General features: G+C 37.9%; 1 protein-coding gene across 4 annotated transcripts in view; it reads right to left on the reverse strand.

Annotated features, from left to right (window-relative positions):
- Nucleotides 1-26,967, reverse strand: part of TMPRSS12 (transmembrane serine protease 12) — a 29,534-nt gene that overhangs the window by 1,871 nt on the left and 696 nt on the right. The window contains exons 2-5 of one of the 4 annotated variants that reach the window (XM_072797937.1): nt 26,488-26,683; nt 17,714-17,982; nt 4,694-4,836; nt 373-948 (exon numbers count right to left, since the gene is read on the reverse strand). In XM_072797937.1, the coding sequence (XP_072654038.1) occupies nt 697-948; nt 4,694-4,836; nt 17,714-17,982; nt 26,488-26,683 (860 nt within the window). In that variant the 3' untranslated portion in view covers nt 373-696. Of the gene's footprint in view, nt 1-372; nt 949-1,148; nt 3,401-4,693; nt 4,837-5,327; nt 5,698-17,713; nt 17,983-26,487; nt 26,684-26,967 lie in introns of those variants that run through there. The other 3 variants (XM_072797939.1, XM_072797938.1, XM_072797940.1) reach the window with 3 other exon arrangements.

Consider the following 26,967-nt stretch of genomic DNA (forward strand, 5'->3'; position numbering starts at 1 on the left):
GGAAGTATTGGGTGGGCAGCCTGGGTGGCTCAGCGGTTTAGTGCCGCCTTCAGCCCAGGGCATGATCCTGGAATCCTGGAATCAGGTCCCACGTCAGGCTCCCTCCATGGAGCCTGCTTCTCCCTCCGCCTGTGTCTCTGCCTCTCTCTGTGTCTCTCATGAATAAATAAATAAAATCTTAAAAAAAAAAAAGGGAAGTATCAATATTTTAAAAATTGTTTCAGTTAGAATTTTAAAAATAGGCAAATACTCTTTCTCCAAGTATATTTTAGAACCAGAAACAAGATGATAATTAAAAAATATATATCAAATAAATGGCTTTAAATAAAATCTAACTTAAAGGGAAATTGTTTTGATTAATAAAAGAACAGCTTTCATTTTAATTATAAACTCTTTTTTATTTGGTATTTATTTACATAAAGTATATATTTAATAACTGAATATTCTATACAAACTCTAGGAAAGTATTCCAAATGTGAGATTATGATTATAAAAAAAATCAAAATACATCAAAGAAGCATGTGATTCAGTGCCAAATTTATAATCAAATATTTAATATGTCACAATCCTTTTGTTCCAAAAAATGTTCACATGAGAAGTGTAAGTGGGCAGTCACTTGTCAAAAGAATAAATGATTTTCATTATGTAGAACATGGAAAGGGACACAATGTAAAATAGAGGTTCTCCAGAATTTCATTATGGAATTGCTAGCAAGACAACAGAACCTGAAGCTACAAGGACCTGTCCAAGTAGAATATTAATGTTAAATATACTTTTACTGCTTGCCCGGTACAGGTGATCTGTCAGCCACTTTTGATAGAAGGATGGCCCACAATAGACACCAGGAAAATTTTTTCGACCACAGCCATATCCGAAACTGGTAATTCCCATTACAAAAAATCGTTTATGTTCTGGAAAGTAGCACATTAATGGTCCACCACTATCACCCTATTAAAAAAGTCCCAAAATAGTGTTAGTTGCTTCTAGTAGTCTTTAAACAACAGTAAAGCTGGAATAAATTAATCACATTAGTCATACATTTACATAAATACACATTTTCCATATACCTTCAAGTTATAAAAAGCCATAGATTTTTCAGTTTTATATTCCAACTCAGACAGGAGTTGGAGGTGGTGAATAACTTCCTATCTACATGGTTTTGAACCAGAATTCTACAAATCACATTGTTTGGATTTTTTTTTTTTTAAGATTTTATTTATTCATGAGAGACACAGAGAGAGAAAGGCAGAGACACAGGCATAGAGAGAAGTAGGCTCCGTGGCCGGAGCCTGATGTGAAACTCAATCCCGGGTCTCCAAGATCAGGCCCAGGGCTGAAGGCGGTGCTAAACCGCTGAGTCACCGGAGCTGCCCTGTTTGGATTTTTTTAGTACAATTATTCTGAAGAAATAACTGGGGAAATAGTATGCAAGATACTGTAAGTACTAATAGAGTCCTTCTGTTGCTTAATGCTGTGAAAAGTGTAACTTTAAGATGGACAAAGGATTCTCTCTCTCTCTTTTTTTTTTTTTTTTTTTTTTAGATTTTATTATTTATTCATGAGAGACAGAGAGAGAGAGAGAAAGACACAGGCAGAGGGAGAAGCAGACTCCAATACTGGGAACCTGATTGAGGGACTTATCCCGTAGTCCCGGGATCATACCCTGAGCCAAAGGCAGACGCTCAACCTCTGAGCCACCCAGGCTTCCCTGGACGAAGCATTCTTTAAGGTGTGTGTGTGCCTTGCTAACTAGTGGAGAGGAGTGAACCGGTATCTTGCAAGAGATGGCATCTTTCTAAGTGTGAATGTTGGCAGGTGCAAGGTAACAGGAATAAACGGCTAAGGCTCTCAGTCCTATTACAAATAACAAATGTCTGGCCTGCTTTACGCAATACTGTCATTCCACCAAAACACTCTTATGAAGGACTGGTAATCATGGAAAACAGCAAGGACACTGAGAGAACAGTTTCAGCCCCTAAAGATTAAGGACTCTCTTTCTTTCTTTCTTTCTTTCTTTCTTTCTTTCTTTCTTTCTTTCTTTCTTTCTTTCTTTCTTTCTTTCTTTCTTTCTTTCTCTCTCTCTCTCTCTCTCTTTCTTTCTTTCCTTCTTTCTTTCTTCTTTCTTTCTTTCTTTCTTTTTCTTTCTTCTTTCTTCTTTCTTCTTTCTTTCTTTCTCTTTCTTTCTTTCTTTCTTTCTTTCTTTTTCTCTCTCTTTCTTTTCTTCTTTCTTCTTTCTTTCTTTCTTTCTTTCTTTCTTTCTTTCTTTCTTTTTCTTTCTTCTCTTTCTTTCTTCCTTTCTTCCTTTCTTTTTTTAAAGATTTTATGTATCTATTCATGAGACACACACACACACACACACACACACACAAACACAGAGGTAGAGACATGGGCAGAGGGAGAAGCAGGCTCCCTGCAAGGAGCCTGATGTGGGACTGGATCCCTGGACTCCAGGATCAAGCCCTGGGCCGAAGGCAGGCGCTCAACTGCTGAGTCACCCAGGTGTCCCAAGGATTGTCTGTCTGTCTTTCTTTCTTTTTCTTTTTTTAAAGATTTATTTATTCATGAGAGACACACACACAGAGAGAGAGACAGAGAGAGAGAGAGAGACACGTGGGCAGAGGGAGAAGTAGTCTCCTTGGGGGGAGCCTGATGTGGGACTCAATCCCAGGACCCTGGGATCATGACCTGAGCCAAAGGCAGATGCTCAATGACTGAGCCACCCAGGTGCCCTAAGGACTGTATTTCTAAGATGTTTTCGGCTTCTCTCTATAAGGCAGGCATGGAATAGTTATTTTTTTTGATAACAAGGATGTTTTGCTTATGAATGCAGTTCAATTAGATTAGATTCTCTACTGTTTTATTCAGCAAAATTTTGAAAGCAAAGGACACTGGAAAGATAAACCCTGGATTACAGAAACCAGAATAAGTAGGAAAAGTTTAGAGCATGGGGATACCACTTGGGAGTGAAGTGCTGATATATTTAGAAGTAGTGAAGAAAAGAGGGATAAAGAAAGATTCAGAAAGTCCAAGAGACAAAACAAAACAAAACAAAAAAGATAAATCAACTTCATAAAAATAAAAAACTTCTATGCTACAAATGATATCATCAGGGAAATGAAAAGAGAGACCACAGAATGGGAGAAGTTACCGGCTAACCACATATCTGGTAAGAGACATGTATATAGAATATATTTAAAAATGCTTATGACTCAATAACAAAAAAGATAAATGACTCAATCTAAAAATGGGCAAGGGCAGCCCCGGTGGCGCGGCGGTTTAGCGCCGCCTGCAGCCCGGAGTTTGATCCTGGGGACCCTGGATCAACTCCCACGTCGGGCTCCCTGCATGGAGCCTGCTTCTCCCTCTGCCTGCGCCTCTGCTCCTCTCTCTCTGTGTGTCTCTATGAATAAATAAATAAAATCTTTAAAAATAAATAAATAAATAAATAAATAAATAAATAAAAATAAAAATGGGCAAAAGAGAAATAGACATTTCTCCAAAGAAGACGTACAAATGACTGGCCAATAAGCACATGAAAAACTCCACATCATTAGTCACCAGGAAAATGCAAATTAAACCCACAATGAAATGCCACTTCACACCCACAAGGATGGCTATGATCAAAAAGACAATAACAAATGCAAACAAGGATGTGGAAAAATTGGAGTCTTCGTATTGCTGACGAGAACGTAAAGTAGTGCAGCCACTCTGGATAGAGTTTGGCCATTCTTCAAAATGTGAAACATTGACCCAGAAATTCCAGTGCTAGGTGAAATTTCCAAGAGAAACAAAAACATATCTATGCATAGACAATGTATACACAAACGTGTATAACGAAACTATTCATAATAGTAAAAAAGTGTAAATAGCTCCTATCTCAGGACTCCTGGGTGGCTCGGTGGTTGAGTGTCTGCCTTCGGCTCAGGGTGTGATCCCAGGATCCAGAATTGAGTCCTGCATCGGGCTCCCCACAGGGAACCTGCTTCCCTTGCCTGTGTCTCTGCGTGTCTCTCATGAATAAATAAATAAAATCTAAAAAAAAAAAAAATAGCTCAAATCTCCATCAACTTATGAATGGGTAAAATGAGGCACATCCATACAACGGAATATTATTTGGCAATAAAACGAATAAAGTATTAATACATGCTACAATATGGATGAACCCTGGAAATATGGTAAGTGGAAGAAGCCAATCACAAAAGACGGCATATTGAATGATTCCATTCATACAAAATTTCCAGAATAGGCAAATCTATAGGGATTAGTGGTTGCTCAGGTCCAGGGGCAGGTGGGAAGAGAATGGGGAGTGATCTGTAATGCATAGAGGCTTCTTTTCGGGTTGATAAAAATGTTCTAAAATTAGATTATGATGATGGTTGTACTGTTCTGTAAATATACTAAAAAACCATTGAGTTGTACACTTTAAATGGGTGAATTGCATATATGTAAATTATTATCTCAATAAAGGTAGTAATAAAAAAAGAAATATTTCAGGCAGATTTTGCCTAAAGTTGACCATGAAACCAAGGAATCAGGAAAGCAAGAGGATTTGGATTATTGGAATGTAGTTAAAAAGGAGAAAAAAGAATTTAGTACTTGATAATTAAGACCTCACCAGAAAGTGTTCAAAGGCCTTGTCGAAGTTTCTTTCTAGCTTTAGAAAATATTTCAAAGGAAAATCGTTTGTTCTTACCCTGCAAGTATCAAAAATCCCATCTTCAGCACCTGCACAAAATGAAGTGTTAGGAATAAATTTCCCATAACTCTGCTCAGAACCACAAATCTTACGAGAGATATAATGCACTTCTGCTTCCTGTAACACATCTGTAATATTACCTGTTAACAAAAAAAATAACAGTAAATGATTTTGGAGAGCAGGCATTTTGACAGTAACATAAAATGTTCGTGTTGAATAGGTTTTCTTTCCAAAGTGGTTCAACAACTAGGTAAAGCTGTATCCATAAATGCATGCATGTCTAAGAAGACTGTGGAAGAATGGTCACCAAATGTTAATTATCTCTAGAGAGTAGGAATTTCAGGTTATTATTATTTTTGCTTTCCTCTGCTTCTTGAAAGTCTCTCAAAAGTCTCTACTTTTTTTAAAAAAAGATTTATTTATTTATTTGTGAGGAGGCAGAAGGAGAGGGAGGGAGAGAGAGTATCTCAAGCCTATTTCCTGCTGAGCGCAGAGCCCCACGTGGGGCTTGATCTCACAGCCCTGAGCTCATGAGCCCAGTGGAAACCAGGAATTGGATGCCCAGTCAACTGTGCCATTCAGGTGTCCCAAGAATCTATACTTTTTTTTTTTTTAAGATTTTATTTATTTATTCATGACAGACACACAGAGAGAGGCAGAGACACAGGCAGAGGGAAAAGCAGGCTCCATGCAGGGAGCCTGACTTGGGCCTCGATCCCAGGTCTCCAGGATCACACCCTGGGCCGAAGGCAGCACTAAACTGCTGAGCCACCGGGGCTGCCCAGGATCTATACTTTTCACAAAACAAGGCTATTTAAAAATTGTCAAGGGCCAAGGAGGTAAATGCTGAGATTAGTCTCAGGGTGTAAGTTGTGAATAATTTTTATTAAATTTTCCGAATGCTAAGTCTTGAAGGATGGTCTACATTGCAAATGAAGCAGATTTTTGTTCATATACTCCCTTAACTTCTCTGTTATTTCCTGGACATAACTGGTTCTTTGCTATGGAAAAAATAGGAAAATAAAGGTTAACACTTCAGGAACTATTAAAGGACAGATTATTGTAAGATTTATCCATAGAGAAGCTTCTGTAACAGCAGCATCTGATCTTATCAGCCTGTCTCCGAGTTGCTGTTGTCACATATGGTACTTGAGTATTTTGTGTGCCCTGCATCCTTCCCCATTGTCCCCTTGGCTGTAGGTGGGCAGATGACCTAACTATTCCATTCCTAGAACTATTCCATTCCATTCTCCTAGGACACTGACTGGTCTAGGAATACATATTGTATTATATTAAATATAAATCTAGCCAGTTGGACTGCTTCCCTAGCACTGTTTTAACTGTAGCTGCTGGAGGAAAACCTTTTCCACTATCGTCACATGACTGCTTAGTTTTAAGTTCAAAGCAGCCTGCAGCCAAACTTCAACTTTATGATGACAGGCAGCCTGAGAAAATAATCTATATGCAGAAAGAATAGGCACAGGAAATAGAAATAAAATATGCCCTAATGGCATGCATTCTCAGAGGCTTCTCAGAGGCCAGCCACATTTCTGCCCTTTATTTAAAAATAATTAAGGTAATATTGGCTGCATATATAAACAAATATTTATAACATAGAAGTTATAGGCTGTAATAATGAACACCTGTGAACCTACCACCCAATTTACACATCTGAACAATACCAATACCAATACCGTATTGGTGTAGAGCTCTTAAAAATAACTAGAGATTTTCAAAGTGAATGAGACAGAGAGCTGAGAAACAGATGTCTGGTTTTCTTTTCTGTTCCCTGGTCACTTAGAATATAACAGAGACTAATTAGTATAGCTTTAAAATAAACCTCGATTTCTGGATGGCAACTCCTCCAACATATTTTTCTTTTGGAGGAGTGTCTTGGCTATGCTTGGGTCTTTTAGAATGAGCTTTTTAATTCTCTCAAAACTCATGTTAGGGTTTATCATTCCTTGTTTCTGTTTTTGTTTTGTTTTCAATGTTTCAGATAGAATTGACACCTTTATGACATTGAGTTGTTCTATTCAAGCATAAAGTTATACCATTCCATTTACTTAGGTATTCTTTAGTGTCTCAAAAATGTTTTAGGATCTTTTCCATAAAAGGCCTGCTATCTTTTGTTAGATTTGGTTTTAGCTACATAATCAGTTTGGTATTATTGTAAACATTAACTTTTATTAACTTTCTTCAACATTCTATTTTGAAAAATTTGAAAACTAAAGCAAATATGAAAGAATTTCTCAGTAAACAGCCATATGCCAACCTCCTATAGATTCTTTAGTATTTTTGTTTCATCTGTTGTTATTTTAAAAAGATAGATTTATGTATGTATGTGTATTTTAGAGGGGCAAGGGGGAGAGAGAGAGAGAGGGAGAGAAAGAACCTCATGCAGACTCCACACTGAGCACACAGCCTGACCTGGGGCTCCATCTCACTACCCTGAGGTCATGACTTGAACCAAAATCAAGAGTTGGATGCTTAACTGACCAAGCTACCCAGGTGCCCCTGTATTTATTTTGGCAACTTTTGATTTAGATATAATTTCAAAATAATAGAGAAGTACCAGGAGTAGTACAAGGAACTGTCAAATACCTTTTACTCAAATTCAACAATTGTTTACTTTCGTCACACTTGCATTATCATTTGTATTGTGTGTGTGTATATAAATTTTTCTGAATCATTTGAGAGTGAATGGCAGACAATGTGCTCCTAAATCCTTAAATACTTTTGTGTGTATTTCTTAAGAACAAGGACATTTTCTTACATAACCACAGTACATTTATTAAGATCAGGACCATCAAAAAAAAAAAAAAAGATCAAGAAATTTAACACTGGTACAGTACTATTAACTAATTCATGTTTAATCTCCAAGTATTTTTGGATTTGCCAGGTATCTTTTTGTTATTGGTTTATAGTTTAATTTCATTGTTTATAGTTTAATTCCTTTAAATTACTTTCTGTCTCTATGATTTGCTCATTCTGGACATCTCATCATATAAATAGGATCATACAATATGTGGGCTTTTATGTTGACCTTATTTAACTTAGCATAATGTTGTAGCATGAATCAGTGCTTTGTTTCTTTTAATGGCTAGATAATATCCATTGTATGAATATATTCCTTTTTGTTTATCCATTTATCCATTGATAGATCTTTAGGTGTTTTGTTCGTTTTCGTTTTCTATTTTGAATAGTGCTGCTATGAGCATTTGAGTACAGGTTTTTGTGTGGACATGTTTTCATTTCTCTTGGGTATATACCTAGGAGTGGAATTTCTTTTTTTTTTTTTAAGATTGTATTTATTTATTCATGAGAGAGAGAGAGAGAGAGAGGCAGAGACACAGGCAGGCAGAGGGGGAAGCAGGCTCCATGCAGGAAGCCCAACGTGGGGCCCGATCCTGGGACTTGAGGATCATGCCCTGGGTCGAAGGCAGGTGCTAAACTGCTGAGCCACCCGGGCTGCCCTAGGAGTGGAATTTCTGAGTCATATGGTAACTATATATTTAAAACTTTGAAAAAAAAGAAGAAAAATAAAACTTTGAGGAACTACCAAGCTGTATTCCATTTTATATTCCCACCGGCAATGAATAAGTGTTCCACTTTCTTCACATCCTTGTCAACACTTGTTTCTAACTTTTGACTATAGATATCCTCATGGGTGTGACATCTGTTAACTTTGAAAATTACATTTCCTAACTATTGAGAGTGTATAAAAATGAAATAGATTTTGGTATTTTGGTTTTATATCTGGACATTTTACTTGACTATTAATTCCAGTGTCTTATAGATTCTTTATTAATGCAGATGGTCACATCACCTGTGAATAATGACTCTTTTATTATTACCTAAGTCATACATGTTTTTGCATCTTTTTCCAGTGTTACTACACATGGTAGAATCTCTACTATAATATTGATGACAGTAGTGATGGTGGAGAAAGTTGTTCCTGATTTTAAAAGAAATGTTTTTCTGTAATAATGATGTTCTGTAGTCCAGAGGTTGATAACCTTACTCAGGTTCTGGAAGTTCACTTCCACCTCTCGATTGTTATGTTTGTTTTTTAAGATTTATTTATTCATGAAAGACACACAGACAGAGGCAGAGACATAGGTAAAGGGAAAAGCAGGTTCTCTGAAGGGAGACTAATGTGGGACTCGATCCCAGGACCCCAGGATCACGACCTAAGCCAAAGGCAGACGCTCAACCACTGGGCCCCCCAGGGGTCCCTTGACTGTTTTGTTTTGTTTTTTGACTGTTGTGTGTTTAACAGGGCTTCTTCCGTACCTATTGGGATAATCATGTTTTTTAAAAAAATCCTTTGGTCAGGGACGCCTGGTTGGCTCAGTGATTGAGCATCTCCCTTTGGCTCAGGGCGTGATCCTGGAGTCACAGGATGGAGTCCCACATCGGGCTCCCTGCATGGAGCCTGCTTCTCCCTTTGCCTGTGTCTCTGCCTGTGTCTCTGCCTTTTTCTCTCTGTGTCTCTCATGAATAAATAAAATCTTTAAAAAAAAAAAACCCTTTGATCAGTTAATGAGGTCAACTACATAAAGAGACTCTAACATGAAACCATCCTTAAATTCCTTGGATAAACTCATCTTGATTATGTTGAATTCTATTTATACTACTCTTGATAGATTCGGTGTCAGCACAGAGCCTGACACAGGGCTCAATCTCATGACCCTGAGATCATGACTTGAGCCAAATCAAGAGTCGGACACTTAACTGAGCCACCCAGGCATCCCCAGTCAGTTTTCAAATCTACCTTGACTTCCACTTTTTTTGTGAGTTTTCTCGAATTTTCTCCACACATGTATGGTTTCCCAGTAAGGCAAGAATGTTTGGAGAGCTTACTGAGCCAGTCTACAGCTCTCTCATTTCTGGGATTTTTCTGTCAAATTTCTCACTGCTATTGCCGGCTATATCTACGACTATGATCCCAGGCCAGTAGAGTTGTGGATTTTCCCCATTTGTATCTTGCTGCTGAGTTCATTACTTTTATTGATAATGATGCTATCCTGGATTTTCAACTGCTTTTCCAAATAGAGTTCATATCCTCTGGCAACAAGATTCTGTTCTTCACGGCCTAGGTAAAACTACTGCACTCACTGACTGATCTGAGAAGGGAGTTGCGAGCACCCAAAAGCAAGAAAACCAAAAATTCCTCTTTTAACTCCAATTTATAGTTGTTTATAATAAACAAATATTTCTCAATTTGTCGTGTTCTTTGGTTGGTTTCCAGGACCCTGAAATGGTTGGTTTTGACAATTTTGTTCAGTTTACATTTATTTGGGAGAAGAGGATTTGCCGACTTCCCCATGCCATCACAACCAAAATTCCCATTCCTTTTATTGTTTGTAACTTAATCATAATCAGATTTCATACTTTGTACATTACCTATCCTTTGAACTTTGAGTTTTGCTTTATGGCCTAATAAGTGGTCAATTTAAAAAAAAAAAAAGATTTATTTGAGAGAGAGAAGATGTGCATGTAAGTGGGGGGGAGGGGTAGAGGAAGAGAATCTTCAAGCCTACTCCTTGCTGAGTGAGGAGCCTGACTTGTGGGGCTTGATCTCACAACCTTTGGGATCATAACGTGAGCTGAAAACCAAGAGTTGGACACTTAACCAACTGAGCCACCCAGGTGCCCCAAGTGGTCAATTTTTATAAAGATTCCACCTGCACTTAAGAAGATAAAAGCCTCTGAATTTTTGAGTGCATGGATTTGGCTATTAAATCAAGCTGGCTAATTATGTTGCGCAAATATCCCAAATCTTTACTAAGTTTTCATCTGTTTGATTTGGTAAGAATAAAAATAGTTGTATTCTCTACTATCATAAAGGAGTTCTAACATTTGTCGTACAATTCTATTTTTCCTTAATATTATCTGGGTCCTATTTATTAGGCTCAGAAGTCCAGAATTGTTCTAGCTTCTTGGTGAGTTGAAGCTTTTCTAAATAAAAATGACCTTCTTTATCCCTAACTCTTTTGCCTTAAAGTCTATTTTGCCAACAATTTGTATAGTGATACTAGCTTTCTTTTAATTTTACTTGATATATTTACTATTGTCTTATTTCAATCCTTCCATATCCTTACATTTTAGGTATCCCTCGAGGTAAGCTGGATCTCCTACTCCCTAATCTGATTATCTGTCTTTTAACTAGTGGTTTGGTCCATTAACATTTATTGTGATTATGAATATATTTAGGCTTGTTTCTACTGTCTTATTTTATGCTTTCTATTTTTCTCTTTTCCTAAGCTGATTTCTCCTTTCTTAAGATTTTGTCTTTATTTTCTTATTCCATGTTACTTATTCCAAGTTTTATATCCTCTATTTCTATTATTCAAATTTGACCAATCATGCTTAAATCTAATATTTTTTTTATTTTATTTTTTATTTATTTATGATAGTCACAGAGAGAGAGAGAGAGAGAGAGAGAGGCAGAGACATAGGCAGAGGGAGAAGCAGGCTCCATGCACCGGGAGCCCGACGTGGGATTCGATCCCGGGTCTCCAGGATCGCGCCCTGGGCCAAAGGCAGGCGCCAAACCGCTGCGCCACCCAGGGATCCCAAATATTAATTAGTATCTTAACACTTCTGAATAATAATATACTGAGACTACTTTAACTCTGATCCATTCTGAAATACAGGCTTTCCCCCCAATATTTAGGTATCTTTTTTTTAATTCCATGAATTATACATTATATTGACATTGCACTATTGACATTATAGACCAGATAATTCTTTGTTGTGAAAGGTGAGAGGACTATCCTGTGCACTGAAGGATGATGAGCAGTATTCCTGACTTCTACCAAGATGCCAGTAACCTACTTACAGCCTGCCCAGTAGTAACAAAATTTTCTCCAGACAGTACCAAATGTCCTGTGGGGACAAAATTGTCCCTAGGTGAGAACCACTGTTGTATACAGTATTTATTTATATTTACCTATATAGTTATCTATTTTTTTGCTCACTTCTGCATTACATACCTCCTTTGTGGCATCATTCTCCTTTCTGACGCATTTATTTCCTTTGGTGAAAGATTACTGGTGGTAAACTCAGTTTTAGTTCACTCTTATTCTCCAATGATAGTTTACTTGGATACATAATTACAGGTTTATTTATTTTCTCTCAGTATTTTTTTTAAAGATTTTATTTATTTATTCATGAGAGGCAGAGAGAGAGAGAGGCAGAGACACAGGCAGAGGGAGAAGCAGGCTCATGCAGGGAGCCCAATGTGGGACTCGATTCCGGGTCTCCAGGATCACGCACTGATCTGAAGGCAGACGCTCAACCGCAGAGCCACCCAAGCGTCCCTTCTCTCAGTATTTTGACCATGATATGATATTTCATTGTATTTTTGACTGTCATTATTGCTTTCAAGTTTTCTGAAGGCTAACCTGTAGTTATTTTGTAAGGACTTTTTTTTTTTTTTTTTTTTCCCCTGGCTGTATCGAGATCTCTTGTTTTTGTTCTGCAACTTCCTTACAATGTATGAAAAGGAATTATATTTTGTTTCAGTTCATGGATATCTGGATTCATGTCTTCCATCAGTTATAGAAAAATTTCAACCCACATCCATTCAATATTGCCTCTCCTCTATTCTCTTCATTCATTCTTTCTAACATTCTCATTAGATGTATATTTGACTTTCTTATTCCATCTTTTTTTTTTTTATTCCATCCTTCTTATACTTTACTGTCATAATCTTTTATTTCCTCTGTGCCAGTCTAGGCAATTTCTTCAGGTATATCTTCTAGCTCACAAATTTTCTCTTCAGCTGAGTCTGATTAATTTGTCCAGTGAGTTACAAACTTTAGCAGTTACATTTTTTCGTTTTTATTTTTATTTTTTATTTATTTATTTATTTATTTATTTATTTGAGACACACAGAGAGAGAGGCAGAGACACAGGCAGAGGGAGAAGCAGGCTCCGTGCAGGGAGCCTGATGGGAGACCCAATCCTGGGACCCCAGGATCACGCCCTGGGCTGAAGGCTGGCGCCAAACCACTGAGCCACCTAGGGAATCCCCGCCCCCCCCCCCTTTTTTTTTCATTTTTAAAGATCCCATTTGGTTCTCTTTTGGAGGAGGGTCAACAGGAGAGGGAGAGAGAGAAACCCAAGTAGGCTCCATACCCAGCATGGACCCTGACACAAGGCTGAATCTCACAACCCTGAGATCATGACCCGTGCTGAAATCAAGAGTTGGATGCTTAACCAACTCTTGGCACCAACTCTGGGTGCCAACTCACCCAGGCACCCCTGGTTCTCTTTTAAATCTGCCTGGTCATTCTAGATAGTCTATTGCTTATTTCTAATTCTACTTTTTAATGTCTTCAAACAATTCACATATACTTATTTTGTATTCTATACCTAAAATATTAGTATCTGAGATCCTTGGAGGATCTGTTATTTCTGTTGACTTTCATTATTATGATTTTTCTCTTTATGTGTTTGGTAAACTTTGTAAGCTAGATCTGGTTGATTTTAATTTGTGGAATCCTAAGTATTTTCTGACTTGGCACTAATTTAGTCCATTGAGTTTATGTCAAATATTGTATTTTTTAATTAATTTTTTTGAGAGAGCACACACATGAACTGAGGGGGAAGGGCAGAGGGAGAGAATCTTAAGCAGGCTCTATGCCCAGCATGGACCCTGACATAGGCTTGATCTCACAACCTTGAGATCATGACCTAAGCCAAAGTCAAGAGTCAGACACTTAACTGAGCCACCCAGGTGCTCCTCAATTATTATATTTTTTAATTATTATAATTGTTTAGTTTTTTTTCATAGCTCCTTTTTATTCATATTTTTTAAAAAAGATTTTATTTATTTATTCATGTGAGACAGAGAGAGAGAGAGGCAGAGACACAGGCAGAAGGAGAAGCAGGCCCCATGCAGGGAGCCTGATGTGGGACTCGATCCTGGGACTCCAGGATCACGCCCTGAGCCAAAGGCAGATGCTCAACCGCTGAGCCACCCAGGCGTCCCTTTATTCATATTTTTAAGCATATCTCCTTTATTTCTTATAATACATTAAAACACTTTTTATTATTTGATCTCAACATCTGAAATTTTTGTGGGTCTTATTTAGATGTCTACTGTTTCTGCTCTCACTCATAATGCCTTGTTTGCTTTGGTGTTTAGTAATTTTTACAATTATAATCCATTTTCATTGAAACTTTATCAGGTGGAATTCTTTTGAGGTCTTAGATGAAATTTAGTTTCTGTACAAATGATTTGTATTTGATCCTCTCAGGAACCTAGAGACCTTATCAGCCTATGACTTATTTAAACTAAATCCTAAGCTTGAATCTTTCTATTCAGAATGATTTGGGGAAACAACTCCATTTGAGTGGTATTTGTAATTACGTTTTCTTGGAAAATTTCTACCTTTTCCCCCTTCAATTAAGCAGTTTTCCTAGAAATCCTGGAGGTAGGGGTGGAGGTTGAGGATGCTTTGGTTATATCTTGTTTAAAAAAAAAAAAACTTTATTTCAAAAGAATTATAGTCATAGGAAGTTGCAAAGATAGTACAGTGAGGTACAGTGCACTTGTTATCCTATTTCCTGCAATGGTTACATCTGTGTAACTGAAGAGATACAATATCAAAATCAAGAAATTGACATTGGTACAATGTATGTGTAGATCTGTGCCACTTTATTGTATGTGTACATTCTTATAATTGCCTCCACAATTAAGGTATAGAACTATTTAACCATCACAAAGATCTCCTCAGGCTACCTAATCGTCTTACACCTAGCATCCAGTAATTAGTTCTCCATCTCTGTAATTTTGCCATCTTGAGAATGGTATATAAATGGAATCATACAGTACATGCCCTTTGAAAATGGCTCTTTTCTTCACCCAGCATAATGCCATCTAAGTTGATGCATGGGGCAGCCCAGGTGGCTCAGCGGTTTAGCACGGCCTTCAGCCTGGGGCGTGATCCTGGAGACCTGGAATCGAGTCCCACATCGGGCTCCCTGCATGGAGCCTGCTTCTCCCTCTGCCTGTGTCTCTGCCTCTCTCTCCCTGTGTCTCTCATGAATAAATAAAATCTTTAAAAAAAAATAAGTTGATGCATGTATAATGCATATAATTTTTAACTGTTTAGTATCATTCCATGTTAAGGATATGCTACAATTTGTTTAGTCACTCATCTAATTAAGGAAGGACATTTAGTTTTTCCCAGCTTTTGGGTATCACAAATAAAGCTTTTATGAACATTTGTTAACAGGTTTTTGTATGGACCTGTTTTCATTTCTCTGGAATAAATGTGCAGGAGTGTGATTGCTGGGTCATATATGTATGTTTGTGTGTTTTTAAGAAACTGTATCTCTGGTGTTTGGTGCATACACATATAAGATTGCTATGTCTCTTTTGTGGATTTTTTTATATCATTATTATTATGTTCCTTACTGTCCCTAGTAGTTTTTTTTTTTTTTTTTTTAAGATTTTATTTATTTATTCATGAGAGACAGACACAGGCAGAGAGAGAAGCAGGCTCCACGCAGGGAGCCTGATGTGGGACTCGATCCTGGGACCCCCAAGATCACACCCCGGGACAAAGGCAGGCACCAAACCACTGAGCCACCCAGGGACCCCTAGCTTTATTTGTTCTTACCTCTACTTTATCTGATATTAGTGTAGCCTTTCCTGCCTTTTTTTTTTTCCCCAGTCCAGTTCACTTTTGATTAAGTTGCCATGGTATATCTTTCCCCATCCTTTTATTTTCAACCTGCCCATATCATATTTAAAGTGAACTATGTATAGATGAACTACATGCTGGGTCATGAGTCTGACTCATTCCCAGAGTATAGCCTTCTGGCTCCAGCTTCATGAGAATCTCTGCCCACACACTTGAGCGGGCTTTGTTCTTCAATCCTCTCAAGGCCCACGAAACCACAAAAATTCACATTCAGTGTTATGGCAAATACCATCAAGATAAAAGCCAATTTCAATGCTTCAGTTATGTAAGTTCCAGTCTTCACACTCAGTCCTTGACCTATGTATTTTCTCTCTTAATAGTTTTCACTGGGAAGGTTGGTGTGTGCATGGAATCTACCATGTTGCTAGAGAGCCAACTTAATCCTTAAATCAGCTGACAGGTATTATTATTCTCATCTTGCAGATCACAAAAATATATGACATTGTGAAAGATGATAATAGAAACACATGAGTTTTGAGGCAGGCCAACCTGGCATTGAATTTTCACTCCTTACTTAGCTGTGTGACTTTGGCAGCTTACTTAACCTCTTCAAATCTGTTTATTTATCCACATCATAATATTTCTCATAGTGTTATTGGGGGCATTAAATGAGAAACGGGTTAAAGTGCTTAGCATTTTATCAAGTACCTAGCCCTGAATAAATGGAAGCTGTTCCGGTCATTGTTATTCTAATTGTTTTTAAAGAGTCTATAACTTGCCCATGGTCATTTAGCTAGTACAATCTAGGGCCGAGATTCAGACTTAGGTCTGTGATTCTAAAGCCCATACTCTTTTCCCTACACATCGCTTTCTTGTGTTTTTTTTTTTTTAAAGATTTTATTTAACTATTCATGAGACACAGAGAAAGAGAGAGAGAGAAAGAAAGAGAGAGAGGCAGAGACACAGGCAGAGGGAGAAGTAGGCCTCCTGCAAGGAGCCCTGATGTGGGATTCAATCCCAGATCCCGGGATCATGCCCTAAGCCGAAGGCAGACATTGCTCAACCGCTGAGCCACTCAGGTGTCCCACTATCTTAACTTGTTTAAACAGTATTCACAGAAGAAAAAAAGAAAAATAATAATTCACAAATCTTTCATAGAGTTATCTGTATCATAGCTAAATAATCTACACTTATTTAATTATTTTAAAAGTTTTTTTTAAAGTTTATTTATTGAAGTAAACTCTGCACCCATTGTGGGTCTCAAATTCATGACCCCAAGATCAAGAGTTGCATACTCTTCTGACTGAGACAGCCATGTGCCCCTAGTCTACACATTTTTAAAAAAGATTTATTCATCCGTCCTGGGGTGGTGGGGGAAAAGGCAAAGGAAGAAAGAGAAAGAGAAAGAATCTCAAGCAGAGTCCCTGCTGAGTGGGGAGCCTGGTGTGGGGCTCCATCCCATGATCATGATCCAAGCTGAAATCAAGAGTTGGAGGCCCAACAAACTGAGCCACCCAGGAGCCCCTCCACTCATATTTAAATGGCTAGTTTCTATGAGGAATAGAAAAAAGAGTCTCAGCACTTGATCTCATATATTGCTAACTAGACTTTGATTTCCTCAAGAACAGTTCATATTTAATGTAGTACTTAGCTATTCAGGCTTTTGAATAAAGAAGACCTGGATTTGCATCCTGGCTTCTCAACCTCTAAGATCCATAATTCCTGATCCGTTCAAATAGGAATAATTAACATTAACTCCCTAATAGGAACATTTTGAAGATACAATAATATATTTAGAAGGGCCAAAAACATGGTAAGTGGTCCCAAATGGTAGTTCTTGTTAGTACCAGAGGCAGAGACTATTTTCTACATTTATGTGTTCATAGTTCATGATAGTTCAATTAATTGATAATTAGTGCCCATTTGTGCACTAAAGAAAATATATAGCACTCAACCTCTTTGATATTAAACAGGGTATTAAATAAAAAGGACATTAAATTTGATTCCTTACAGCCATAAGCTTAAGATAAGCAATGCTCTTACAGAGCTGGCTCTATCACCTCTGAGTTTCAGGAACTATAAAAACACTTAGAAACATCATTCTCTCTGAGAATGTTTAGAGGTTCAAGTATCTTAGCATTATAGCCAGAGAAAATCTCTATTTCTGCTCTGGAAGATAATTTTCTCTTTCCTAAAAGCAAGACAAAATATAAGAAAAAAGACACTTGCTTTTAAATGGTTTATAAAGATCTATTGCTCAAACTCATGATATAAAGAGATGAATATATAAAAGGGTTCATCCTCTCCAATAATCAGGAAAAAAATCTATATATAAAATTCAGATTATAATTACCTTCTTCTTCTGTTCTTCCCCAGCCGCTTATAAAACACTTTGTGTTTTGGTCCAGTTTTTGGAAAATATCAAAAGGTAGACAAATAGGCTGGATATACTCATTATATCTCACTGCTTTTTTTAAATGAAACAGTGCAATATCATTTACAAAAGTTTCCAAATTGAAGCCTGGATGGATAATGATTGCCTTAACTTTTATCTTCTTGGAGTGTGGATGGTGCACGTTTATATTATTAGTTCCAATCACAGCTCTCCACATTAAAGGATCTCTGAAAGAGAATAAATGTTATTACAAATATTTATTTAACTGAGTAAATATTCTTAATCTCCTAGTTTTTGTTTTTCTCATTTTAGATTAATAAAACTTTAATCCTACTTTCATGTACATAAAGTCACATCAAATAAAAACCAAAATATGATGATGTAGGAAAGGAAAAAAAGATCAGTGGAATAGAAGGTCCAAAAACAGACTGGAAAAAAAAAAACAAAACAAAAACAAAAGACTGGAGTACATGAGATTTTAACATATGATTAAGGTAGCACTTCTTTTTTTTTTTTTTAATTTTTATTTATTTACTTATGATAGTCACAGAGAGAGAGAGAGAGGCAGAGACACAGGCAGAGGGAGAAGCAGGCTCCATGCACCGGGAGCCCGACATGGGATTCGATCCCGGGTCTCCAGGATCGCGCCCTGGGCCAAAGGCAGGCGCCAAACCGCTGTGCCACCCAGGGATCCCTTAAGGTAGCACTTCTTTACCAGTTGACCAAAGAATGAATTATTTGGTAAGTGCTACTGGAACACCTAGCTAATTAACTAGTTTGAAAAGTGAAATAAAACTAAATACCTGAAAAACATTAAACAGTAAAATAAACTTGAAACTGATTAAGTATTTAAATGTAAAAAATTTTTAATATAAAACTTTTAATTAAAGTCTTCTTTTAGAAATACTTTAAGTGGTATATCTGTGATTTGCTTCAAAATAATTGAAGGAAGGAGTTGGTGAGGATAAAGATGAAATAAGATTAGACATGAGCTGGTAACTTGAAGTTGGGTGATAGATACATGGGAATTCACTAAACTATTCCCTCTACTTTCGTAAATTCTTTTTTTTTTTTTTTTTTACTTTTGTAAATTCTGAAGTTTTAGATGGAATATTTGGATATTAGCATGAGAATTATAAAAATTAAACTAGAACGAAAATGTTGATGAATACATAGCATTGATAGGAGAAAGAACTTTTAATAAAGTATGACAACAACAACAAAAAAATAAAGTATGACAACATTACATATATAAAACAGGAAGCAACTAGTGGATTCTTGAAAATCTAAAAAAAACAATAAATAAAGTAAAAACTCTTTTGTTGGTCAAAATCAACAATTAAAACCTTAAGCATTTAATAGTTGTTACATTTGGAAATGGATCAGGAAGGAGGATCTTTTACTTTATACATTGCTATTTACAAACGCTGAAATTCCTTTTCATCCTTCAAATTGGCAAAGCTGGTGAATGTGTGTGTGTATTTGACAATAATGCTCAGGACAGATAACAGTCACAAAAACAAGGGTGCCTGGGTGGCTCAGTGGTTGAGTGTCTGCCTTTGAATCAGGTTGTGATCCTGGGGTCCTGAGATTGAGTCTCATGTCAGGCTCCCCACAGGGAGCCTGCTTCTCCCTCTCCCTATGTCTCTGCTTCTCTCTCTCTGTGTCTCTCGGGAATAAATGAATAAAATCTTTAAAAAAAAAAAAAAACACAGTCACAAGAGCAAAGGAACTCTTACTCATGTGGAAAGTATAAATAGACGGGTATCCTGGCAGCATGTATCAATAGTTTCCTGGCAGCATGTATCAATAGTTTATAGAAGTTGCATTGTATTTTTAAAAAGATTTATTTATCTGAGAGAGAGAGCAGGTGGAGGGGCAGAGGGGCAGGAAGACAAAGTTACTAGCAGACTCTCTGTTGAGCACAGAGCCTGACTTAGGGCTCAATCCCAGGATCCTGAGATCATGACCTGAGCCAAAACCAGGAGTTGGACACTCAACCGACTGAGCCACTCAGGTGCTCCAAGTTTCACTGTATTTTACTCTGCAATTCTACTTCCTAGAATTTCTCCCAAGGAAATAGAAGATATTTAGTTCTCTTAAAAGTAAATTAGGTGGCCTCTAGAAAGCCTACCAAAAAATTTTAAAGCCCTAGTTCTATTTTGTATAAAAAAAAAAATCACTACTTTAAGCTACTTTGAAATAATGATCTTTCGGGCAGCCCAGGTGGCTCAGCGGTTTAGCACTTTGGCCCAGGATCGAGTCCCATGTTGGGCTCCCTGCATGAAGCCTGCTTCTTCCTCTGTCTCTCTCTCTCATGAATAAATAAATACTTTAAAAAAATGATCTTTCTTTTCATTTCCAAACTTACTCAATTTATATTCCTTCCTTAATTTATATTCAGTCCATGAGATTAAAAAAAGGCTGTATACATTGAACACTGTAAAACGTTGCTGAAATCAAAGAAGACATGAGGAATGCCCGGGTGGCTCAGTGAATGAGCATCTGCCTTTGGCTCAGGTCATGATCCCAGGGTCCTGGGATTGAGTCCTGCGTCGGCCTCCCCACAGCAGGCCTGCTTCTCCCTCTGCCTATGTCTCTGCCTCTCTCTTTGTGTCTCTCGTGAACAAATAAATAAAATCTTTTAAAAAAAATAAAGAAGACATGAATAAATGGAAAGATCCCATGTTCACCAATTGGGAGACAATATTGTTAGGATGACAATACTAGCCAAGGCAATCTATAGATTCAATGCAATCCTTATAAAAATCCAAAAAAAAAAAAATCCTTATAAAAATCCCAGTATTTTTTGAAGAAATAGAAAAACCCATCCTAAATTCATACAGAATATCAAGGGACCCCAAATAGCCAAAATAATCTTGAGAAAGAAGAATGTAGTTGGAGGACTTACATTTCCAGACTTCAAAACTACTGCAAACAAACAAACAAACACTACTGCAAATGTACAGTAATCAAAACACTGTAGTACTGGCAGATACACATACACACACATACACCCCAACGAAAAAGAATAGAGAGCTCAGAAATATACCTTGCATATTGTCTCAACTGATTTTCAACAAAAGTGTCAAGACAATTCAGTGGGGAAAGGACAGACTTTTTCAACCAATTGTACTAGCAAATTGTATATGCATGCAAAAGAATGAAGCTGGACACTTTCCTTACACCATATGCAAAAATTAACTCAAAGTAGATAAAGGCCTAAATATAAAAGTAAAAAAAAAAAAAAAAAAACTCTTAGAAGAAAAAACACAGGAGAAAACTTTCATGATATTGGATTTGGCAATGATTTCTTAGATATACACCAAAAATACAAGTAACCATAAATAAATTGGACTTCCTTAAAACTGAAAACTTTTATGCATCAAAGGACATTATCAAAAAAGTGAAACAACCCACAGAATGAGAGAAAATATGTTCAGATCATATATTTGATAAGACTTAATATCAAGAATATAAAAAGGATTCCTACATCTCAACAAAAATCCTAGTTAAAAATGGGCAAAGGATTTGAATAGATGTTCCTTCACAGAAGATACACAAATGGCCAATAAGCATATGGAAAGATGCTCAACATCACTAGTCATTAGAGAATTGCAAATTAAAACCACAGTGAGATACCCTTCATACTCATTAGGATAGTTATCATAACAGTAGTGTAAGTGTAACTAGTGTAAGTGATGAGCAATGAGCTAGGCATATGGAGACTGATATTCTGAATCTTTTTCTAATCAGTATGGAGTACTGAGATAGAAGAAACAAACTTAAGAGATATTGTGCAGTGAGTTAACTCGTCGGCAATGGAGCTATTTGGTGATATTATCTGAAAGAATAGAGAAGGAACAGGATTACAGGATTTTATTTATTTTTTATTATTTATTTATTATTATTATTTTTTAGGATTACAGGATTTTCTTTTTTTAAAGATTTTATTTATTTATTCATAGACACAGAGAGAGAGGGGCATAGACACAGGCAGAGGGAGAAGCAGGCTCCACGCAGGGAGCCTGATGTGGGACTCGATCCCCGGTCTCCAGGATCACACCCCAGGTTGCAGGCGGTGTCAAACCGCTGCGCCACCAGGGCTGCCCAGATTACAGGATTTTAAAATTCATCTTCCAATTGGTTGAGACTGACTCCAGTATAAATGTATAGCGGGGAGCTAGAAATATAACTCAGCTGGAGAGACTTGGGAGTTTCTAGCACATGGTGATTGCTGAGACATCTCTAAGAGTACAGAGATGATAAGCCAAGAGGATAAGAGTTGGACTCTAGAGAATGTTGCCACTTAGATGATGACAAAGACTGACCAAGGAAAAGGAGAGATTTTTTTAAAAAAGGGAGAGGTGACTTAGAAATGAAGAAAAGAGATAGTTTCAAGAACAGTGTTGGTCAACTTTACCATAGATTATAAAGGTCAAATTGGATGGGGACTAAGAAGTCATTGGATTTGGGACGGAGGTGGATCTCTCTCTTTTTTTTAGAGATTTTATTTATTTATGAGAGACACAGAGGGAGAGAGAGAGGCAGAGACACAGGCAGAGGGAGAAGCAGGCCCCATGCAGGGACCCCGACATGGGAGTCAGTCCCGGGGCCCCAAGATCACACCCTCGGCTGAAGGCAGGCACTAAGCTGTTGAGTCACCCAGGGATCCCCACGGAGGTGGATCTTTAATAGTGGGTTTTGACCATAGAAATCAGGCTGCAATTGGCATTTTAGGAGTCAATGCAAATGAAGCAAAAGGGAGCCTCTCAAAGAGAGTCCAACCACGAAGGGAGGTACAGAAATAGGTAGGGTTCACAGATAGATTGCTTGGGCTTTTAAATAACAATGGAGGGCAGCCCAGTGGCCCAGCAGTTTAGCGCGGGCTGAAGGCCCCGGGTGTGATCCTGGAGACTCAGGATCCCTGCAAGGTGCCTGCTTCTCCCTCTGCCTGTGTCTCTGTCATGAATAAATAAATAAAATCTTAATAACAACAATGGAATGACCTAAACATGTTTGAGGGTTGTAGGGAAGAAACCAGAGAGAAGACTGAAAAATACTAGAGAAAATGAGGTATAATGCAACAGCACACGTTTAAGAACTGGGTTTAGGTCAGGGGGCTGCTACTTAACAGTGGTATGATCTCAGGCAAGTTACTAAATTTTCCTCATCTCTGGATTCCTCAAGTATAAAACAGAGACGATAATAGCTATCTCAGACAGTTACTGGTAGGCTTTTAATTTTTTTTTAAGACTTTATTAGTACAAGCAGTTAGAGGGGCAGATGGAGAGGGACAAACAGACTGCTGAGCAGCAAGCCCAACTTGGGGCTCAATTGCAGGTCCCTGGGATCATGACTTGAGCTGAAGGTAGATGCTTAACTGACTGAGCCAACCAGGCGCCCCGGGGCTTTTTGTGTAAAAAAATTATAATTATATAATTTATAATTATATATAAATATAATTTATATTTATATATACATATATAATTAAATTATATTTAACATCCTTAGTACCTAATCTCAGAGCAAGTCTTTGAATAAATGGTTGTTCTAAGAAGGAATAAGGGATAATTGATGGTGCAAGGTTTAGGAAATAAGGGGGGGGGGGCTGGAATAGAATGTGGCAAAGTTAGTTCTCTCACAGGACACTCCTGAAAAGTAGAGAATATACCTCAGTAATGTCCACTGCCTCAGCACCTAGCCCAGTCCCTAGCATATAACGTACATTTACATCCAGTAAATGTTGAGTAAAGGAGTAAAGACGTCAGTAAGATTTAGTCTTGAGAAATGTTAAGTGGAATATGAACATTATCTTCAAATGCCTGGAAGGCTAATTGGGTTGAATATATATGGGTTCAGAAAGCAGATAAAAAAAACCAAGACACTTATTTCAACATAAGAAAAGCTCTCTAAGAATTAAAGCTGTCCGAAAATGAAATGAGATTCTTTCCAAGGTAGCAGTCCATCATCACATGAGATGCCTCAAGTAGAGAGCCACGTGTTATGTTATGGTTATGTGTGGGGTTTCATTCTGGCAAACCTGGATTTGATCCCCAATTTTATTGTTCTCCAGCCATGAGCAAGGTATTTGTCTCAGAGCCTCCCTACAGCAGAGTGGTTGTGAAGATTAGTGAAAATTATGTATGAAAAACAAATGCCTGGCTTAGTAAATTGAAGCAACAATTATTTCAGACTAGACAACCCCTAACTTCACTCTTGTAAGGATTCATATACAGGACAGAGGCTTGATCCGACTTTAAAATGCCTCTTTTAACTCTAAGATTCTATGACAATATAACAAAACTATATTATTTGACCAAGGTCATACATCTTGCAGGTCTGTTTTTTTTTTTTTTTTTTTAAGATTTTATTTATTTATTCATAGACACACAGAGAGAGACAGAGACATAGGCAGAGGGAGAAGCAGGCTCCATGCAGGGAGCCCGATGTGGGACTCAATCCCGGGTCTCCAGGATCACACCCCAGGCTGCAGGCAGCGCCAAACCGCTGAGCCACCGGGGCTGCCCGCACCCCCCCTTCCCCGGTCTTGCAGGTTTTGAGACCTTCCTTAAAGTCACAGCACCAAAAAGTCACAGCACCAGAGTGTCAGGGAAGACTAGGATACAGGTCTCCTCAATCCAAATTCATTGTTTTTCCTACCGTGTCAAAGGACTAGACCAGTAAAAGGACAACATCAGGACTTAATAGGCAAGAAGAGCTTTTCCAAGAATCTTCAAACCATATCAGACCTTTCCTCCATCAATTTAAGGTCTGAAAGCAGTTTTTAAAGATAGCATGTTAGGGGAGCCTGGTTGGCTCAGAGGAGCATGGGACTCTTGATTTTGGGGTCATGAGTTCAAGCCCCATGTTGGGCACGGACCCTACTTAATAAAAAAATAAGAAGTTAAGATAGCATTTTATAAAGCATCGTATTGTAAAACACCCCTGAAAGAACAGAATTGATTCCTAACTCTGAAACTTTTATTTTTACATCTCTTTCTATACCCTTTGTTTACCTTAATATCTTACTATTTTTCTACCTCTATTCTTCAGAGGTCAATTTATGGAACTGAAATGCATCTTTCAAAAATGTAGTATACAGGAGTGCTTGGCTGCCTCAATTGGTAGAGCATGTGGGAGGCTCTTGGTCTCAGGGTCATGAGTTCAAGCCCCATGTTGGGCACAGAGCTTTCTTTAAAAAAAAAAAAAAAAAAAAGTATACAGATTAAAACCTTACATACCCTATCAGGTCAGTTGCCCTCAATTGAATTTTGAGGGTGTTAGTTCCTCTTATAGACTTTTCATTCTTCACCAAGAGAGCTGTTCTCTTAAAAATTAAATTCTAAAGGGATATTATAGGACAGTACTATGGCTTCCCAAAGGATTTTTCATAGAGCTTCATACTGAATGGTTAGGAGGATCAGAGAATTCTTTTTTTTTTTTTTTTTAAAGATTTTATTTATTTATTCATGAGAGACACACACAGAGAGGCAGAGACACAGGCAGAGAAGCAGGCTCCCTGCAGGGAGCCTGATGCAGGACTTGATCCCAGGACCCCGGGATCACCACCCAAGCCGAAGGCAGATGCTCAACCCCTGAGCCACCTGCGCTGCCCGGATCAGAGTTCTATTCTGTGGTAAATCCTATTTCTCTAAGACTGACATTATCCATACAATAAACATTTATTATGTCTTCTATTAAGTAGGCCAAGTCCTATATTAGTCCAAGGAATACAAAATAAAATACATAGCCCTTTTTAAAAAAAAGCTCATGATTCAGGGGCACTGGGTGGCTCAGCTGATTAAGTGTCTGTCTTGGGCGCAGGTCATGAGATCTTAGGATCTTGGGATGGAGCCCTCATTGGTCTCCCATTCAGTGGGGAGTCTGTTTTCCCCTCTGCCCACCTTCCCTCATGCTTGCTTGCTTTCTTCCTTCTTTCCTTTTAAATATCTTATTTATTTATTTATTTGACAGAGGGAGAGAAGGCACAAGCAAGGGGAGTGGGAGAGGGAGAAGCAGGCTCCCCACCAAGCAGGGAGCCTGATGCAGGGCTGCATCCCAGGACCCCGGGACCATGACCGGAGCCAAAGACAGATGCTTAACAGACTGAGCCACCCAGGTACCCTACTTTCTTTCAAATAAATAAGTAAATAAAAAATTTTTTAAAAACCCTCAAAAAACTCATGATCCAATAGTGAGAAAGGCAAACACAGAGTTACAATATAATAGTTTTAAAAGCTAAAAGACAACTGCCATTATTTAAAGCACAGTCTGACAAATTGCAACCAGAGACCAAATCTGACTTAGCTCCTATTTTTTGCATAGCCCACAAGCAAAAAGATTGTTTTTTTATACTTGTAGATGGTTGGGGGGGGGGGGTAGGGAACAAAATTTTTTAAAAAAAGTATTTTGTTCCAATTTCAGTGTTCATAAAGTTTTATTGGATCACGGCATACTTATTCAATTATATTATCTATGGCCACTTTGGTTCTATAGTGACAGAGCTGAATAGCTGTGAGAGAGTCCTTAAAATTTTTACTATTTCTAGAAAGTGTGTTGACCTCTGATTTATAGTTCTCATTCCAACAAAACCGTGTGCTGGTGTAAAGCCTTATGGCTACTGGTAAACACACAGCGTAACTGAGCACGGCTGAGGTCAAAGGGTCCTCTGCCGCTTGAAAATATCCCCCGAGGAAATAAAATAGAGGACTTGTGCTCTGAATACATACCTAGTGTCCTTAGTACAGTGGGCAGCTGTGAGGACCCAGTTATTTTTCACTAAGCTTCCCCCACATATGTGAGCAAGAATTCTTCCCGACTGAATCTGCAGGCTAACTACCCACGGCCATGCACCAATTTGAGCTGCTGTGCCCCCTACTATCCGAGACCCCTTCAATGCATCTGCAAGTGGCGCTATTCCGCAACCTAAAAACAAAAATCATATATTATTTGCACTGAACATCTAATGATATGTATTCCTAATCTTAACATACTAATATATAATATAATCTTTTAAATTCCTATTTACTTATTTTAAATTCCTATTTATTATTTATTTATTTATTTATTTATTTTTTTAATTTTTATTTATTTATGATAGTCACACACAGAGAGAGAGAGAAGCAGAGACATAGGCAGAGGGAGAAGCAGGCTCCATGCACTGGGAGCCCGATGTGGGATTCGATCCCGGGTCTCCAGGATCGCGCCCT

The sequence above is a fragment of the Canis lupus genome, chromosome 25 (genome assembly GCF_048164855.1).
Source record: "Canis lupus baileyi chromosome 25, mCanLup2.hap1, whole genome shotgun sequence".
NCBI lineage: Eukaryota > Metazoa > Chordata > Mammalia > Carnivora > Canidae > Canis > Canis lupus.